We start from the raw sequence: 17,874 nt of genomic DNA, 5'->3' as shown, positions 1-17,874 counted from the left end.
GCCTGGGGACTGGCCCTCTGCCTTCCTCCTCTTGGCTGGCTGCATAGTGACCCGTGTGCTACAAGAGGTACAAGGGTGGGGTGGGGGTGGGGGGATTGGCTGTGGAGAGCCGACCTGGGGGGACGGACACGTGGGTGTGTGTAAACCTCTGAGTAGCTGTGCGAAGGGACAGGCCGAGGTGAGCTCTCTGAAGGCCCAGGAGGCAGGGGTCAACATAAACCCTCACACGACCCCGGGGAAGAGTATGTCTCCTGCAGGGCTGCAGTCAAGGCTCGAGGGGTGGGGAGGGGTGGCGGGAGGAGTAGTTGGGATTAAGAACCTTCATGATTCCTTTGAACCTTGAGGCCTTGAGATTTTAGAAATTCCATCAGTTTGGGCTTGGTATAAACTCCAAGAATAATCTTCACTATAGACAGAAGGAGGGGAAGGAGGAAAAAGAGCCCACAGACAATTGTACTTTTTTATATAGAATTTGTACAATATATTTCTCTTCATTTGCATATTTTACCCACAACTTAACATCCTTTTTACAGGCTGAACTCAGCAGATATAATCAAAATTCTTTCTTTCAACCAAATAGGAAAAATTCAAAATCGTAAACCCGTAAGAAAACAAATTAAAAACAATGGTGAAAATAAGTCACTCCTCTCATTAGGAACAGTGTCTTTGTACAATATATATGATTTGGAACAGAATTTCTGTATAGATTAGGCACATGTTTCCACAACACCTTTATTCCTGCCAGTTTTATCTCATTCCAGGCAGTCCTGCCTCCTAAGAAGGATCAAAGGGATGTTGGTCTTGATGGAAATTGGTTCTTTCAGATACTGCTGGTACCTGTTGGGGACCAGGAGTTGAGGGAGCCACCAGTCTCACTAGGGCTAGGGAAGCAGGGCCTGGCTCAGCAGCGCCACCCAGTGGCGGGAAGCAGAGGCAGGGTGGGATGGGATGCAGGGAGGCCAGGCCAGGCGGGGCCCTGCGAGGAGAGCAGCAATCGAGTGAAGGGAAAACGTAGGCTTGTTCTATGCAAACTGAAGTACAGAGACACCAGAATAGCAAGGGTGGTGTACAGAGAGAAGCTATGAGGAGTCCAGTGTTTATTTACAATTTATCTTCCTGCCGGGAGGATGGGGAGCAAAGCTGGTGGCAACTGCCACAAGGGTGACACCTGCCCTGTCCATGTCCCCGCTTTACTCAGTCAGTCCGAGGTATGGAGGGGTGTGGGTGGCATGGTGAGGCTGAGCCGTGAGTTGCACCATCTCCACGTCTATTTCCAGGTAGCCCGTCGGTGACACTGAGCCCACGGTGGGGACCACTTATTCTGTGATTTCCCTCCTCACCTGAATCCTATTTAGGTCTGGGTGGTACGAAGCGTGGGGCCTTCTTTGTGGGTGTAGGTGGAGCAAAAGATGAGAAAGGCGTTTCTCCTCAGCCGGCAGCGCTTGTCTACTCACATCCCCATACCAGGGGGACCAGGCCTCGCTGATGTCAGGGCCTCAGGCCACCAAGGTTTCAGGACCTGTCCCATTTGTTTCTATCTCCTTTGAAGTCTCCCTTCAATGAAGGCTACACAAGCAGAGGGGACTTGCCTGAGGATGTCATTCTAGGGCTGCAGAAGGTCGCTATGCCTTGGCCTCCTAACCCGGAAGGCAAAGTGCTCTTGCAGTAAGATCCCCCTGGGACCTACAGTCTTGGACCCTTTCAATCCAGATCCCTGTAGATACTGCAGAAGGGGCTTCAGAGGCCATGGCAGTGCTGACCTGCTCAACGTGGCCCTGGCTATGATGAGCCTTCTTTGGGTGTGGCCCTGCGTGGTGCGATGTGTCAGGTCAGATAGCCGCCCTTACCTGGCAGTGGTCTCAGGCATTCTTCATGCCCACGAGTCCCACTTGTACACAGCCCACATGCCACTCCAGCTTCACACTGCAGAGTGTGGCTTTGGAAAAAGGATAATACGCATATAATCAGCCCTTCAGGGCAGGGCTACAACCATAAAAAGAAAAATGGAAACAGCATTCAGTAGAACTAATGTAGTTATTGCTAGACAAGTGATAGCCAGAACCACGCAGTCCCAGAGGTGAATGTGATAGATTACCGTGACTGTGGAGCAGAAATAAAATCACCATGTATTTGTCTGTTTGTTTGTTTTACTTCTAAAATAAGATCTCCTCTGATCACACTTTCTTTTAAGTACAGAAGCTAAAGAGTATTCCTCAGGTTCTGCTCCTTTCACACAAACCAGTTTGTCTCCCTGAATGACCGTTCCACTGGTCATTCCCTGGAGGCCCTCTCAAGAAAGTCAGTGTGGGTCTGTTCTAAAAACGTGAGGTGGAAACTGGAATATGTTAAAACAACAACTGAAAAAACGTGGATGTGCTGGGAGCCAGTGCATGAACGGACGCACTTGGGCGGCCTGTGGCGGTTCCCAAGGGCACTTGTTCTCACCAAGGATTTTTCTGGGACGGCTGTGGCTGGGGAGCTGGCTTGGTACCCGGTTCTGTACCGAATGCTGGGGACCGGGGTGGCAGGCAGGCTCTCACCGGTTTCGGGTTGGATTACCCCGTCTCAAGAAGCAAAAGCAAGCGAGGAGCTCCAGGCCTGCTGCTGCTGCTGGAGGCCGTGCTGAGAAAGGCGGCTCTGTGCAGACTCATCTTCACCCTGGAGGCAAGTGCAGGCAGCCCCAGTTCAGCGGAGACCTTTCCAGAGAGGCCGCTTTCAGGTCTTCCTGGGGCTGCAGCTTCCGCAGGGACAGACCCTGGAGAAGGCTGGTATCTGAAAAACCTTCTCAAGGGCCTCCTGCAGGCCCTTTCTGAGTAATTCTGCACTGCTTTGCTTATTTTCACATGCTATGATATGTGCAGGTGTCTAGCCTGTGACACGGGAAGTTCCCGGAGACGTGGCTGCTTGGCATTCTAATTAGAGTGGAGGCGGGAACTCAAGGAGAGCCGGGCACTGACGCCACAGGAATTTTCCTGAATGAGTTTAGGTATCTGCTCTAAAATCCTTGCGGCCAGATTCGCTGGTTCCATGCACGCCATACTAAGAGCTAACACTCGACATTCCAGAGGTGGGTGGCCTTGTTTGGGTAGTTGATGGCCAGGCTGATGGCAGCAATGTTCTGTAGAGCCTGTGGAGAGAGAGAGTCACTGCCGACATCAAGAACCCTTCACCTGCTCGTTCACTAAGTGGGACAGGAAGAGGTGGCAGGCAGAGAGGAGGCAGGGCACGGGTCCAGCAAAGTGGACGGGCTGTGGGGAGGGTCCGAGTCAGGGTGAGGAGACAGGACACAGGGACAGCAAGAGGGAGGAGGATGTGATGCTGAGCTTTCAGTGCCCAAATGCTCAGATCGCCAACTTTCATCGTGTGTCACACAACCGGGCTGGTGGTGGCAGAGCTCGTTAGGAGGGGAAGGAGTTTTTACTCTACCTACAGGTCTCCAGAATTCACACAAACTCTTCTGTAGTTGCGGGTGGTGGAGGAGGGGTCCTGCTTCTAAGCAGGCATCTGACCCTTTCTCGCAGGAGGAAGAGTTCTCTGAGAAAACTCGGCAGGAACAGAGGCCAGAGCTCGCTGGCAGTCCCAGCTGGAGGCTCACTCAAGTGTGACCCTGGGTAAATCTCCCCCTTCTCTGAGCCTCAGTGTCCCCATCTGTCTGCTGTGGGGGTTGGAACACATGCTCTGTGATATTCAAGAAGTCTGTGACCCTGCGGTTCTCAAAATGGAGTCTGGGGGTTCCTGAGACCCTTTCAGGGGCCTCATATGGTAAAAACTATTTTCACAATAATATTAAGACCTTATTTTGCCTTTTTCATTTTCATACTCTCATGAGTATACTGTGGAATTTTCCAGAAGCTAATGTGTGATAATATAGGTACAACTGAATACAGAAGCAGACATGCCACTCCAACTGTCTTCTATTAAGGCAGACATTACAGAGATCTGCAAAAACGAAACACAATGCCACCCTTCTCAATTATTATTTTCTTTTGAAAACTATAGTTGATTTTCACAAAACATGTTATTCATGTTGACATGGAATAGGTTTACTATTTTTTAAAGTGAATTGATAAACAAGTGTTTACATCTTATGTTTTACTTTCTAAGTTTAAAATCTAACTTCATTTCCAGTGGTATAGTTCACTGTATATACTGCACACAAACAAAAGCTTTTCAGGATCCTCAATAATTTAAAAGTATAAAGGGGTCCTGAGACCAAGCAGCTGTCAGAAGAGGAATTCTCCTACAGGGCAGAAAGTTACATCCAAAAATATCTGAAATCTAACTCGATGGAAACTTCAGGGATCGGCCAAACTAAATTTAAGGCATTGGTTGTTTTGGTTTAAAAGACACAAATTCTTGTTAGTGTCTTCTGACCCCACAGTTTAATATGAATGACACTGATAAATGGGGCTCAAGTGCTCTCTCTGACACCAGCAGGAAGTGACTGAATGGGAGCAGAGCTCCATGTAAACCCTGGGTGATTCTGTCCTCGTGCCACAAGCACACAGGCTCTTTGTCATGGCCACAGTGAGGGGACAGCCACAGGGAGGCAGCAGGGCGGGCCAGCTCCAGGGCGGGGAGTACCTGCGTCGCGCAGCGGAGAAGGTGGTCGTCAGTGGTTAAGGCCAGTAGGTAATCCTGCAGCAAGCCGAGCTCCTGTGGGGACAGCACGGCACAGCTTTAACAGACCCCGCCTGGGAGGCACTCACCCCAACCACAGAAGCCTCGAGTGGCTAATCGGTGCGTGGTCTGCCAGGCACCTCACAGCACCAGCTCACTCGAGAGCCACAGGAGGAGCTGGGCCAGGGAGGAGCCAGGTGTGTGATTCCAAGGGGCTCTGCTCCCGATTGACCCACAGGGTGACAGGACAGGGGACCCCCCTCCTTGGATCGGTCTCATGTATAAAATGAGGGGGGAAAGCTCAAGAACCTTGAAAGGCCCTTTCACCGCTCATAGTCAATGAGTTTATTGTGCTGGGGGGAGGAAAAAAAGAAGAGGAAGAAGAGAGAACCCACCCCTTTTATTTTCCAAAACTCACTGTTGTCAAGGGCTGATCCAAGGCAGTTTTCCCCTTGGCTTTAGGCCTGACAAAATAAGCAATCTCGGGGCTCCTGGGGCTGGGGAGGTAAGGGCCTCAGACTGTCAGCCACACTGGCCTCCCTACAGGTCTACTGAGACCCTGAGCTCACTGCCCAGGGCTGGGATGGAGCTGTGATCCGAGTTTGGCCTCCCTGCCCTGGGCAGCAGAGAGAGCAGAGGGCTCGGAGGCGTTATGCCCTAACCCCGACCCGGGGGGAGAGGCAGGGCAAGGCCCTCACCTGGGCACGGTTCTCGGTGACGAAGAAGAGCTCAGTGAGAGCACGGTGCAGGGGAAGGAGGATGCCAGGCTGGGTCACGTCCTCAAACAGGCTGTACTCCATGTGGGTGAAGAGCTGCCACAGGGGTTTTAACAGCGCAAGGTCACAGAGGTCACTGTGGGGGAGGGGGGAGGGTTTACTGAGGACCAGCCCACGTCAAACAGATGGCAGGTGACAGAAGTGCAACTCCTATGCCCCCTTCTGCCACATCTAGTATAGTCAGTACAAGATAGTCCCACTCACACTCCCCCACTCAAAACAGCCAAAAATATTTACCACCAGCAAATAAGGAAAGGGGCAGAACCTAAACTTCAAATCAGGACTCCACGGAAACAGGAGATGCTGAAGCACATTCATGTAAATTAACTGTGCATCTTTAAAAATGGCTGTTACAAAGAACTTCTAATGGCAGTGGAAAAATCTCAAGTTCAATGTTAAGTGAAAAAATTAAGATATAAAACAAAATTTAAAACTTAAAAAAACTGCATATGCAATATTGTGCAACCACATTTAAAACAACTATGCCAAAAAATATTATCAGTAGTTGTCCCTGTCAGTTTTCTAGATTTTCTACAATACTTATTAGTTTAATGATCAGAAGAACAAAAACAAAAATGATTTAAAAGACAACGACAACTATTGTTATGATCTTATGCTCCTAAAACACAAAATATATACTTGAAAGGTTGCTCAGGCCAGAAATCTTTCTATGTAAAACAGAATCCTTTTTAACAGACAGACCCCTGTTGAGACACTGGATTGATGTCTTTTTACTCAGAGGGAGTTGATGATTTAATTCCAGTTCAACACCCTTCAGAGGAGAAAAATTATGAAATAAATAATATTCTGGGACTTACTACGTAATTTTATACATTTACAAACTTAAATTTTGCTTTTTCTCTTTAATGTATGACTTTAAAAAGAATTCTGTACATTTAAGTATAATCTTGGAGCCAATCACTTTCTACCAGAGGAAAGAAAGGTCTTCACAAAGTACACCAATGGGAAAATTTGGTTTGATTTAAAGAGACAGCTTTACAGCTGAGTTTTCAGAAAAGCACTTAGAGTGTGAAGCAAAACGCAACTGCGGGGCTCATGCCTGTGGCAGTTCTTCCCCCTGCCATCCTTCCCCTGGGGGCTGCCTTTCCCCTCAGCTCTCTCCAGTCTCAGCCCCTGGGACCGAGGGGGTGGAAAAGTGTCCCTGATAGAAGGCAAGTCAGCGATGTCCACAAACTGCAGGAAAGTATCCACAATGCAGTCAGTCAGGAAGGGCCCTGCAGTCTGAAGACAGTGGAGATGTGACATGTTTTATACACAATCACTCAACCAGAAGTCGCTCTCAAAAGAACTGAACTAAGCCCTGTGGGCTAAATGACCCCTGATGTTTGCATATGAGGACAAGTGGAAATAGCAATCACGCCCAGCTTTTTCTCTCTCCCTCCCTTCTGCAGCCTGTATGCAGACTGACTGCATGTGCTGTCACTTTCTCTGCCCTGATTTGGAGAGTCCTTTACTTTTTAGATAACAGCTCCATATTATGTGAGAAGACAACCTGTTACTTCGAATATCACCACTCAATTTGACTAGCATTGTATGTCTGTGTCCCTTAAAAATGCTAGAAGGGGAGACACTGAACTCCTAACAGGTGGGAGTCTGAGCAAGGAGGGTAGGGACGGAGTATATAAATGAAGCATGTGGGCACGATCACCAACACCATCCCTGTGAGGTGAGGAATAAGACAATTAAGCTTCAATCCCCGCTTCTATTAAACTCTCTACTGGAGGTCCTGGCTAGTACAAAAAGGTAAAAAGATTTTCTAAAAATTGAGAGGAAGAAATAAAACTCATTATTTGTAGATAACATGACTGTGCTGAATAATCCACATATACACTCTTGGAATTAAATAGAACAAGGTCACTGGATACAAGAACAATACATAAAAATTAGTTATATATCAGTAAAAATAAAAAAATAAAAATTAAATACCAATTACAATACCATCAAAAACATTAAATGCCTAGGAATAAATCGAACAAAATGTTGTGCAAGTCTTCTACATAGAAAACTACAAAATATTACTAAGACCTAAACAATGGAGGATTGTGGATTAGAGGATTCAATATTCTAAAGCTCTTGATTTTTCTCAAATTGATCTAAAGAGTCAATCAAAATCCCATCAGGTGAGAGAGGTTTGGGTGCATGTTGTATATAAAAATAAACAAACTATTCAGGAACAAGACAAGGATGCCCACCACTTCTATTCAACACAGTACTGGAAGTCCTAGCCAAAGCAATTAGGCAAGAAAAAGAGACAAAGGCATCTAAACAGGAAAGAAAAAAGTAAACTGTGTCTGTTTGCAGATGACATGTTATATATAGAAAACCCTAAAGACTCCACCAAAAAACTATTAGAACTAATTCATTCAGTAAAGTTACAGGATACAAAATCAATATAGAAAATCAGTTGCATTTCTATACACTAACAATGAACTACTGTGTTTCCCCGAAAATAAGACCAAGGTAAGCCAACCTAATTGCCTTACAATTAATGTAAGACCCGGTTTTATTTTACTATAATATAAGACTACATAAATTTTTGCTCCAAAAGACTCATTAGAGCTGATTGTTTGGCTAGGTCTTATTTTCAGGGAAACACCGTATTAGCAAGAGAAATTAAGAAAACAATCGCATTTACAATAGGATCAAAAATAATAATACTTAGGAATAAATTTAAGAAAGGAGGTGAAAGATCTGTTAGCTGAAAACCACAAAACAATGGTGAAAGAAATTGAAGAAGACACAAATAAATGGAAAGATATCCTGTGCGCATGGATTAGAAGAATTAATAGGTAAAATGTTCATAATACAATCTACAGATTTAAGGAATCTATAGATTCAATATAATTTCCATCAAATTTTAATGGCATTTTTCACAGAAATACAAAAAACAATCCTAAAATTCATCTGGAATTATGAAAGACTTGAATAGCCAAAGCAATCCTGAGAAAGAACAAAGCTGGAGGCATCACACTTCTTGATTTTAAACTATATTACAATGCTATAGTAATCAAAACAGTATGGTATCAGCATAAAAACAGACATATAGATCCATGAAATAAAAAAGAGAACCCAGAATAAATCCATGTATATATGGTCAATTATTTTTCAACAAAGGCACCAAGAATATGCAATGGGGAAAAGATAGTCTCTTCACTAAATGGTATTGAAAAAACTAGATATCCACATATAAAAGAATGAAACTGGACTTCTATCATACACCATACACAAAAATCAACTCAAAATGGATTAAAGACTTGAATGTGAAACCTGAAACTGTAAAACTCCTAAAAGAAAACATAGGGCTAAGTTCCCTGACATTGGTCTTGACAATGATTTTTTGAATTTGACACCAAAAGCAAAAATAAACAAGTGAAACTACATCAAACTAAAAGGATTCTTCACAGCAAAGGAAATCATCAACAAAATGAAAAGGTTGGCAACTTATGGAATGGGAGAAAATATTTCCAAACTACATATCCAATAAGGGGTGGATATTCAAAATATACAAGGAACTCATACAACTTAATAACAAAACCCCCAAGTAATCCAATTAAAAAATGGGCAAAGGACCCAAACAGACATTTTTCCAAAGAAGACATATAAATGGCCAACAGCTACATGAAAAAGGTGCTCAACATCACTAATCATCAGGGAAATGCAAATCAAAATCACAACGAGATATCGCCTCAAAGCTGTTATAAAAAAAAACATAAGAGAAAACCAATGCTGGTGAGGATGTGGAGAAAAGAGTGAAACTCTGTGTACTGTTAGTGGGAATGTAAATTGGTACTACTATGAAAACAGTGTGGAGGTTCCTCAAGAAATAAAAAATAGAACTACCATACGATCCAGCAATCCCACTTCTGAGTATACATACAAAGGAAATAAAATTATCTTAAAGAGATATCTGTACCCCTATGTTCATTGCGGCATTATTCACAATAGCCAAGGTAAGCCAACCTAATTGCCCATTAGCCAACCTAAGTGCCTATTGATGGATGAATGGATAAAGAAAATGTAGTGTATATACATACATCGGAATATTATTCAGCCATGAGAAAGAAGGAAATCCTGCCATTTCCAACAACATGGATGAACACGGAGGGCATTATGGTAAGTGAAATAAGCTAGACAGAAAGACAAATACTGCATGGCATTACTTGTATGTGGAATCTAAAAAAAAAACACGTCAAACTCATAGAAACAGAGAGTAGAATGGTGGTTACCAGGGGGTGGGGAGTGGGGGAAATGGGGAGCAGTTGGTCAAAGGGTATAAACTTTCAATTATAGGGTCTGAGGATCTAATATATAACATAGTGACTATAGTTGATAATAGTGTACAATACTGTCTGTATAACAGAAATTTGCTGAAAAGTAAATTACAGCAAGAGATTAGAACTTAAGTGTCACACACACAAAAGTTAACAATGTGAGGTCACAGATATGTTATAACTTGATGGTGGGACTCCTTTCGCAATGTATACATATATCAAATCATCACGTTCTATACTTTAAATATATCACAATTTTATTTCTCAGTTATACTTAAATAAAGCTGGGGATATAAAGAAACAAGCAAACCAATTCTAAAAAATGTATATGGACACACAGGGTCAAAAATAGGCAAGACAATCTTGAAGATGAAGAGCTAAGCTGAAGGGCGTATACTACTAGATACATAAATCTGTTACAAAGCTACAAGATTTAACAGTGTGGCCAGCGCAAGGGTGACCAAAAAGAGCCATGGAACAAGAGAGACCAGACACAGATCCATGCATATATGAATGCCTTCTTTGTGACAAACATGGCGCTAGAGTGTGGTGAGGGATAAGGTGGTCTTACAGTCAAGTCGAGTCCCATGTGAGAAAAAACTAATCTTGACCCCCTAAATTTCATTACCACTCACTAAAATTCATTCCGAGTGGACTATAGATATAAATGTGAAAGAAAAAACAATTAAGGTTCCAGAAGATAACATAGGAAATATATTCACGAACCCAAGGTCAAGTAAGGCAAAAATGTCCTAAACAGGACAACAAAAACACGTGATAAAGGAAATGATCAATGAACTGGAAGATACTAAAACTAGAAATGTCTTTTCATCAAAGATCCCATTAAAAGAGTGAAATGGCAAGCCACAGAGTAGGAGGAGATATTTGTAATACAAATACCCAGCAAAAGACTTATATCTAGAAGGCAGTTTACCTGTGGGTGCAGCATCGCACAATTCTCAGAAGTAGGTGGATGGCTTTTAATCGCTGATGACCTGTCTGGCGACAGGCCACACCCACCAGCCATTCCCAAATTTTGGCCAACGGGAGATGTGGCACAACTCTTTCTTCTGACAACATCTGCTTCAAAATCTCAAATCCTGGAAAACCCGCATAAAACACAGATGTTTTAAAAATATAAACAGCTCAAGTTTTAACAGGATAAAACAACTGTGATCATTTAAATTTTGCCTGAAATTATGCCTTTTGTAACAGCAACATAGGAACAACATTTTCAGTTCCTCCTTTTTGCAAAAATGCCCCGGCAGATTTTAAGAGAACAAGCATCTTTTCTAGGTCTTGACAGATGACTCTTCTATCCGGCCCCTCAGGTTTACTTACAACTAACCAACCATAGCATATTCAAGAGTGACACATGTGGGGTTTGTGAGACAAATTCGTGGAAGTCTTACAGAAACGTACTTGCTTTGATTTTAACAAAGATTGATGACACAATGGCACCTGTACCCAGAGTGTCCCTGGCAAGGAGATCACGCACACGGGAAGAACAGGGCACACACCTGTCTGGAATCGCCCCAGGTGTCCAGCTGTCACAGTGAATTTGTAGCCCCACTCAGTGTTGCTCATGTCAGAGGTGAAGCGGTAATACAGAGTATCTCCTGGGTCACACAAGAATCAGAGACAGTCAGGACACTGCAGCAACAGGGAATGGCAAGTAAAGTGTTTCTGATGAAATAGTAAACCCTGCTTTAAAGCCTCCAACAATTCCCCTTGTCAGTATGAAGTTTAAACACTTAATGTTAAGAGCCTGTATAACCAAGGATTTATTTACTACCTGGAAGCTCAAAGTCTTTCCATTTCTGCTGAGACCCGCTGAAATTGTGTCGATCCTGCTGAAAATCACTGCTGCTGGACATGGCTAACTCGTCACAGCCTTCCTCTGTATTGCACTGAGAATCAAACTTGATCGAGAGGTAGATTGCCCCAGGGATGTGAACTTTATCCTAGGGAGGGAACCAAGAGCACGTCTGTCATTACTGGGTAGTTACTGAGGGCCTGCCTCATGCCAAGTCCTGCAACTGAAACGAGTTGTAAGAGTGAGGGAATCACCCTGCCCTCCAGGACCTCGCAGGCTACTTGGGATGGGGAGGGCACACATGGGCTGCAAACATGGGAGGCAGGGGGGCACGGTGGGCAGGCTGCACTTGGAGAAGGTGGGGAGGGCAGAACTGAGTCCCAGTGAAGGGAGGCGCGGGTTGTCATGAAGAATGACGAGGACAAGAGGAGTCTGTCAAGGAGGAAATGGCAGGAGACCAGGTAAGAGAGGGATGTGACTGTACTGGTATGTGGGGTACACTTTAGGCAAAACCAGCTCTGGAAAGTCTCACGTGTTTAGGGAACAGCAAGGAGCTTCACGTTTCTGGGGTAAAGGGTGAACTTTGTGAGTGCCTATGCTTGGGAGGTGGGGACAGGGGTCACATGTGACCCTGGAGAGGCTGGCAGGGACAGAAACAAGTGAAAGCCTGGTGTGCTAAAGTAAGGTGTTTAGACTTTGCCTGGACAGCAAGGGGAGCCATGGAAAGGTTGTAAACAGGAGAAAGCCTTAGGTTTGTGCTGTGCAAGGATCACTATGACAGCGGATGCCGAGCAAGGCCGGGGGCGGGGGGCGGGCTAGCAGTGGGGAGTCAGGAGCGAGACAGGGGCAGGGGCAGGGTGGTGGACAAGGTCAGGTGATCTTTCGTAACTCACTAGAAGTGTCTACGTGGGGCTGGAGAAGTGGGGCTGGAGCCCAGGAACACGGGGAGAAAAGAGGCTTAGAAGGAAAAGAGTGAAGAGGTTTATACTGCAGCAAAACAAAATCTCAGCTGAGTTCTAGATGAGTTCTTCCCATTATTGTTACAGGGTGCCAGCCATTCAGAAGCTGATGGCTTCCAGCTCCAACATTTTGAAAAGGGCCAGAAATGCAAGTGGCAGTAAGTCAGTGAGACCAGCAGGTCACCCACCCCTGCCTCATCCAAACTCCTACCTCTCTCCGTCTGGGTATGAAGTTAAGGATGGAAAACATGAGGCTTTTCAGTTCTGAGTAATTATACAAAGGGGTGGGAGTCTCCCAGGTGTGGCATGGTCATCAGGAGACAGGTAGAGTGAGGGTTAAACCCAGACCCACACTCAGACTCACTGCTAGAAGACGCCAAAGATTCACTCCCAGGAGCTTGCTGCAGGAAAAGGAAACTCTCCTGCAGGGCCAGGTGGGCCAGAGTTTTCTATTAAAGGAAGGCCAGGAGAAGAGACTGGGTTGTACGGAATCTGAGCTTCAGAGAAGCAGACTGCAGCTGAGACTTTCCTGGCCAGGGCTGTCCAGAGGGGAAAGCTGCTGTGCAAGTGGATGACACTGCTGCTCCTCATCACCCCGCCTGCCGCGTGCCCGAGGCTGGCGAGCATGGCGGACCCTGGGTCGTACCTCAAAGTTGGTGTTGTTGTTATATGGGTGTTTTGACTCCCTCACTTGCACCTCCATTCCAGGCTCCTCCATGAACTGGCAGGCGGCCAGGGCCATGGTCCCCAGCATGTTCTCTCGGCAGCCTTGGAGCACCTTCTGCAGGATCTGGCGGGACACAAGGCAGGGAACATCATGGCCTCCAGTGGCAGGGCCACGAGCTGCCCCGTCAGGAAGGGAGAGTCTACTTCAACCCCAAGGGGCTGGCATCATCCTGGACCCTGCCCCCGGCCCCCAATCACCCCACCAGTCAGCTGTTGCTGGAAATCAGGATGCCGCAGTCCTTTCAGAGCAATACTACTTCAAGGAGGTCTGAGAGAACCGACACCACCAATCAGAGAGGGCCTGCGCCCTGAGGAGCCCCGAGCCTCGCAGGAGGGTGGACATACAGATAAACCATTACTGCACAATGGGATAAACGCCCAGGGTGAGGTGCAGAATGAGCAGCGCCACGGGGCGAGACTGAGGGAAGGACACGTTCAAGAGAGGGACTAGCACAGGCAAACTGCTCCCTTTTGCCACTTCCAAACGAGAAATATGGCTCTAGCAAACCTGCCAGCATCTCCAAGACTGTGAGGCTGAGCAAGGATCTAGGGGACTGAGAAACCAGTAGTGTTCATAGATGGGCAAATTAAGGACTAGAGGATAAATTCACTTCCCAACGAATCCCCGCGTCCTGCATATGGGTGTATGGGGCAGGGGTGAGAGTGGGTGAGGGCAGATAGTGTGTGAGGGTGGCCAGGGCATAGGGATGAAGGAGGAGGCAAGACTGTTGCCCTTGGAAACTGGGAAGATGGTGACAACTTTCTAGTTCAGCTGGAGACAATGCCTGGGGCTCCTGATCAGGTTGTTTTCTGCTATGTGGGTCCTCCGGTTCTATACAGCAGGAGGTGGAAGAGCTGCTTCTAGACCTGTGAGGGTTTGCTAAGCCAGCACTATTTGAAAGACTAAGCTGAAGATTTGACTTAGAAACAAAAACAAAAATGGCCACCATCTGTTAAACTGTACCTTAAAATTAGCGCACTAAACTTAAGAGAATGTATACCGAAAATGTTTCCCCGAAAATAAGACCTAACTGGAAAATAAGCCGTAACATGATTTTTCAGGATGCTCGTAATATAAAATAAGCCCTAAATGCGTCTTTTGGAGCAAAAATTAATATAAAACCCGGTCTTATTTTGGGGGAAATACGGTAGGGCTTATTTTATATTACGAGCATCTTGAAAAATCATGCTAGGGCTTCTTTTCTGGTTCAGTCTTATTTTGGGGGAAATACGGTAGGGCTTATTTTATATTACGAGCATCTTGAAAAATCATGCTAGGGCTTCTTTTCTGGTTCAGTCTTATTTTCGGGGAAACAGTAGACCCTGGTGAGCCCCCGTGTCTGCCACCCAGAAATGGGGAGGCTTGGAGAAGCTTCTTGGCTGGATTTCTTCACCAATAAAACTCCGTCCGGGTCATAATGTAACACAGGTGTAAGTGCTGTGTAAGTGCAGAGTGTCTGACCTGGGGTAGACATTCTAGAAAACGATGGTTGGAAACAAGACACAAACCTTCCTGGAAGGCTTCCTGTACTATGGGAACAGGCTATCAGAGTCCTACTTCACCCTGTCCCCCGGGGGTGCATGCTAAGTGACACCCTAGGGGACATGAGAAGAGACAGGCTAGCAAGGAGAGTTAGACTTGTAAGTGTGAAAACAAAAGGGGAAAACTGCAAAGGCAGGTTTCATGGGCTCATTATTTCAAACACCCTCTGAGCACCACATCAGTGCCAGGCTGTGAGCTCAGCTCTAGCCCAGTACTTGGGAGAGTTCAGCCATGAGCCTACCCTGTCTGTCTTGCATTCACACCTGCCAGGGAGTCACACAGCCACACCGGAAGCATTGGCTGGAGGAAGCTTCTTCAAACGCTTGGGGTGGGGAGAGGCCAGAGGAGGAGTGAGTGGGGTGATGCCCGGCGGGGCCTGCTTAATTACCTTCTCCCACTGGTGCTTTTCCTCCAGCTGCATGAACATATCCAAAATGTAGGTCATGTGGGCAGGCCCACTTAGCTCCAGGATGTCCTCGCTCACTGGCACATGCCCAGGCCACTCGGCCAGCAAGGATGCGAGCACGTGGCGGGCATACAGGACGGCAGTGGCCTCATTCACACGGAAAAGGTAGTCCCGGACTGCTCTCTTGCTCTTGCAGTTCAGCTCCTTGTGCAGCAGGGCGGCGCTCTTGCTTCGTCGCTGCTTGGCGTAGCTCTGCTGCAGTTCACTCTCCGTGCTGGAGATCAGCTTCTGGGTCACCGGGTTTGATTCAGCGGTGGCCTGGTCGCAGCGTGCAGGCCGGGACTGCAAACCAACATCACCATTAACTGTGAGAGGCCTGCCCTCCTCCCTATTAGGGGTGGGGTGGGAGTCAGGGCCATTTTGTTTCCGAGGTGGAGGCAGCATACCAGGCACGGTAAGATAATCATGTCGGTGTCCACAGCCTTGGCGCTCTGCTCATCCAGCCTCAGACTCCTACTGGGCTGCCACCTCTGAGCCAGGGTCCGTATCCTTTCATCTGTGGTGAGCTCATCACCATCAAACCTGAAGAGAAGGAGCAGACAGCTGGGTACACAAGTTACAGAAAGGCAAGAGTTTCACCTGCAGTGAAACTTGTCGGAAATGTTCATCAGAGTTGCCTTCCTGTCATTTTGCAATTACATTATTACTTTCGTATTTTGCAAACTACGTAGAGTCACAGTGGTCATTTATTCATGTACACAGATGTGCACGTATGCCCTTGTTGCAGAGAATGCAAACTGTCCCTCGGGATCCATTCTGCTTTTCTTTTAGAAACAAAGTTCCCTGAAGTTTTTGCAAGATACAGAATAGAGACACAGCTAGAGACACAATTCCCAGCTGCCTTGCCGCTAGATGTAGCGATGCTACGAGGTTCTTACCAACGGGAGACCAGGTAAGGAATGTGTGTCACATCCGGAGCCTACCCTCAACTGACTGCACTAAAATGTGCCCCTTTCTCTACCTTCCCCCTTTCCTGTGGGCTGGAACAGAGAGGTGGTGTGGGTGAGCCAGCTTTGGCTACACACATGAGAACACCACCCTTGGGGGCACGGAGTCACTTTGTGGAGCAGAGCTGCCCACCCACCCAGGACAGCTGCCTATCTCTGGACTGTTTCATGAGAGGAAAACAAACGCTAGCTTCCTTGGCCCATGATATTTCTGGGTTTCTTAGTTATGGCCACTTAGACTGTGCCCTAACTGATGCAACTCTGCTTCATCTCACAAAGGATTTGAGGCAACATATACGAAATACATATGGGAAAATAGAAATATGAAATAAAAAATAAAAAATATTAAGTTGGAACTGGATATAAATTAGACTAGGAAGTAAAACTAGGATACAGGGATGGAGGAGGAGATTAGCGGCAGACAAGTAAAGTTCTATACAAACTCAAGTAAGAGCTGAGCCCAAGAACTAGCTCTGAACTTCCTGGCCAAGAGAAAGGGAATACTCTTAACTTTATAACAATTCTTGAAGGAAAAACATGAAAATAATGTATAGTGGTGAAAAACAGACACACACACACACACACACACACACACACACACACACACACTTCATCAGAAGTTCCTGCTCTGTACTGTTTGCTCCCTGGGGTGACGTATGAGAGAAACCTTGGTGTCTGTCTCCATAATGAGTTTATTGTAAGAGGCAGACTGCAAATGTAGTTTTTCCAAAAGGAACATACAACACAACTCAAAGATGATCCATGCAATGTACCATGTTTCCCCCAAAATAAACCCTACCGGACAATCAGCTCTAATGCATCTTGTGGAGCAAAAAGTAATATTAGACTCGGTTTTATTTTACTATAAGACCAGGTATAACATAACATAACACTGGTCTTATATTAATTTTTGCTTCAAAAGACACATTAGAGCTGGTGGTCTGGATAGGTCTTATTTTCGGGGAAACATGGTAGCACAATCAGTCATATCGCTGTATCAAGAACTAAAAACCAGTTCCACACCTGCTCCCTGGCCTTTCAGAAGTTTTATCCAGATCTTCTTGGCAAGAGGTAAGTGTCATCCTGCCCTCACGTGTTCTCGCACTCACTACACTTCAGTTGCATCTAAATGTCCCTTACCTCTTCTGAACCTCCAGGAAGAAAGAATCGGTCCTTTTCATCTGCAGCTCGTATATGGCCCGGAGAACGTGCAGAGGGGCATTGAGGGCATCGTGAGCCATCTGAAGACCACAGGGAGGAAGCAGGAGAGAGATCATTTAATGTGCTTCAATACCTTGTTGATAATTTGAACTCAAAAGTGATAAAATTACAATTATTTTCAAAAGTTACCAAAGGTTATAATTTAAGAACATCATATGGGTACTTAAGGCATATAAAATTGTAAGTCCTTAAATCATGGATTGTAAAATTTGCATTACTATTATAAATTCAAAGGAATATATAAAACATGGAAATGCAAAAAGAAATATGCAGACAAAATGCAATATTAATAGTTAACAGCTATTTATCACATTGTATTCACTGCTAGATTCTGTTGCTGTCTCACACTCAAGTTTCACAAGTGACACATAAATCTAAGTATATTATACTTTCTTTTGGTTTTTTTAAAAACTGTACTCGCTTTTCTGACATCTACCCCATACTCTGTTTACTTTTCATATAGTTAGACCCTCTGAAGTCCAAGCCCTCACCCATTTCACATGGATCC

At 45.6% G+C, this 17,874-nt stretch overlaps 1 protein-coding gene across 2 annotated transcripts in view; it reads right to left on the bottom strand.

Moving 5' to 3' along the window:
* Window positions 1-446: 446 nt before the first annotated feature.
* Window positions 447-17,874, bottom strand: part of ZZEF1 (zinc finger ZZ-type and EF-hand domain containing 1) — a 101,686-nt gene continuing 84,258 nt past the window's right edge. For both annotated transcript variants that reach the window (XM_019743825.2, XM_074319540.1), the window contains exons 46-55: window positions 17,286-17,386; window positions 15,585-15,720; window positions 15,121-15,480; window positions 13,110-13,253; window positions 11,484-11,652; window positions 11,209-11,307; window positions 10,623-10,788; window positions 5,319-5,472; window positions 4,585-4,656; window positions 447-3,127 (exon numbers count right to left, since the gene is read on the bottom strand). In XM_019743825.2, the coding sequence (XP_019599384.2) occupies window positions 3,047-3,127; window positions 4,585-4,656; window positions 5,319-5,472; window positions 10,623-10,788; window positions 11,209-11,307; window positions 11,484-11,652; window positions 13,110-13,253; window positions 15,121-15,480; window positions 15,585-15,720; window positions 17,286-17,386 (1,482 nt within the window). In that variant the 3' untranslated portion in view covers window positions 447-3,046. The remainder of the gene's footprint in view (window positions 3,128-4,584; window positions 4,657-5,318; window positions 5,473-10,622; window positions 10,789-11,208; window positions 11,308-11,483; window positions 11,653-13,109; window positions 13,254-15,120; window positions 15,481-15,584; window positions 15,721-17,285; window positions 17,387-17,874) is intronic.

This window comes from Rhinolophus sinicus, linkage group LG15 (assembly GCF_036562045.2).
Source record: "Rhinolophus sinicus isolate RSC01 linkage group LG15, ASM3656204v1, whole genome shotgun sequence".
In the NCBI taxonomy this organism is placed as follows: Eukaryota; Metazoa; Chordata; class Mammalia; order Chiroptera; family Rhinolophidae; genus Rhinolophus; species Rhinolophus sinicus.
The sequence above is the reverse complement of the archived record's forward strand: the minus strand, read 5'-3'. Positions and strand labels throughout refer to the sequence as shown.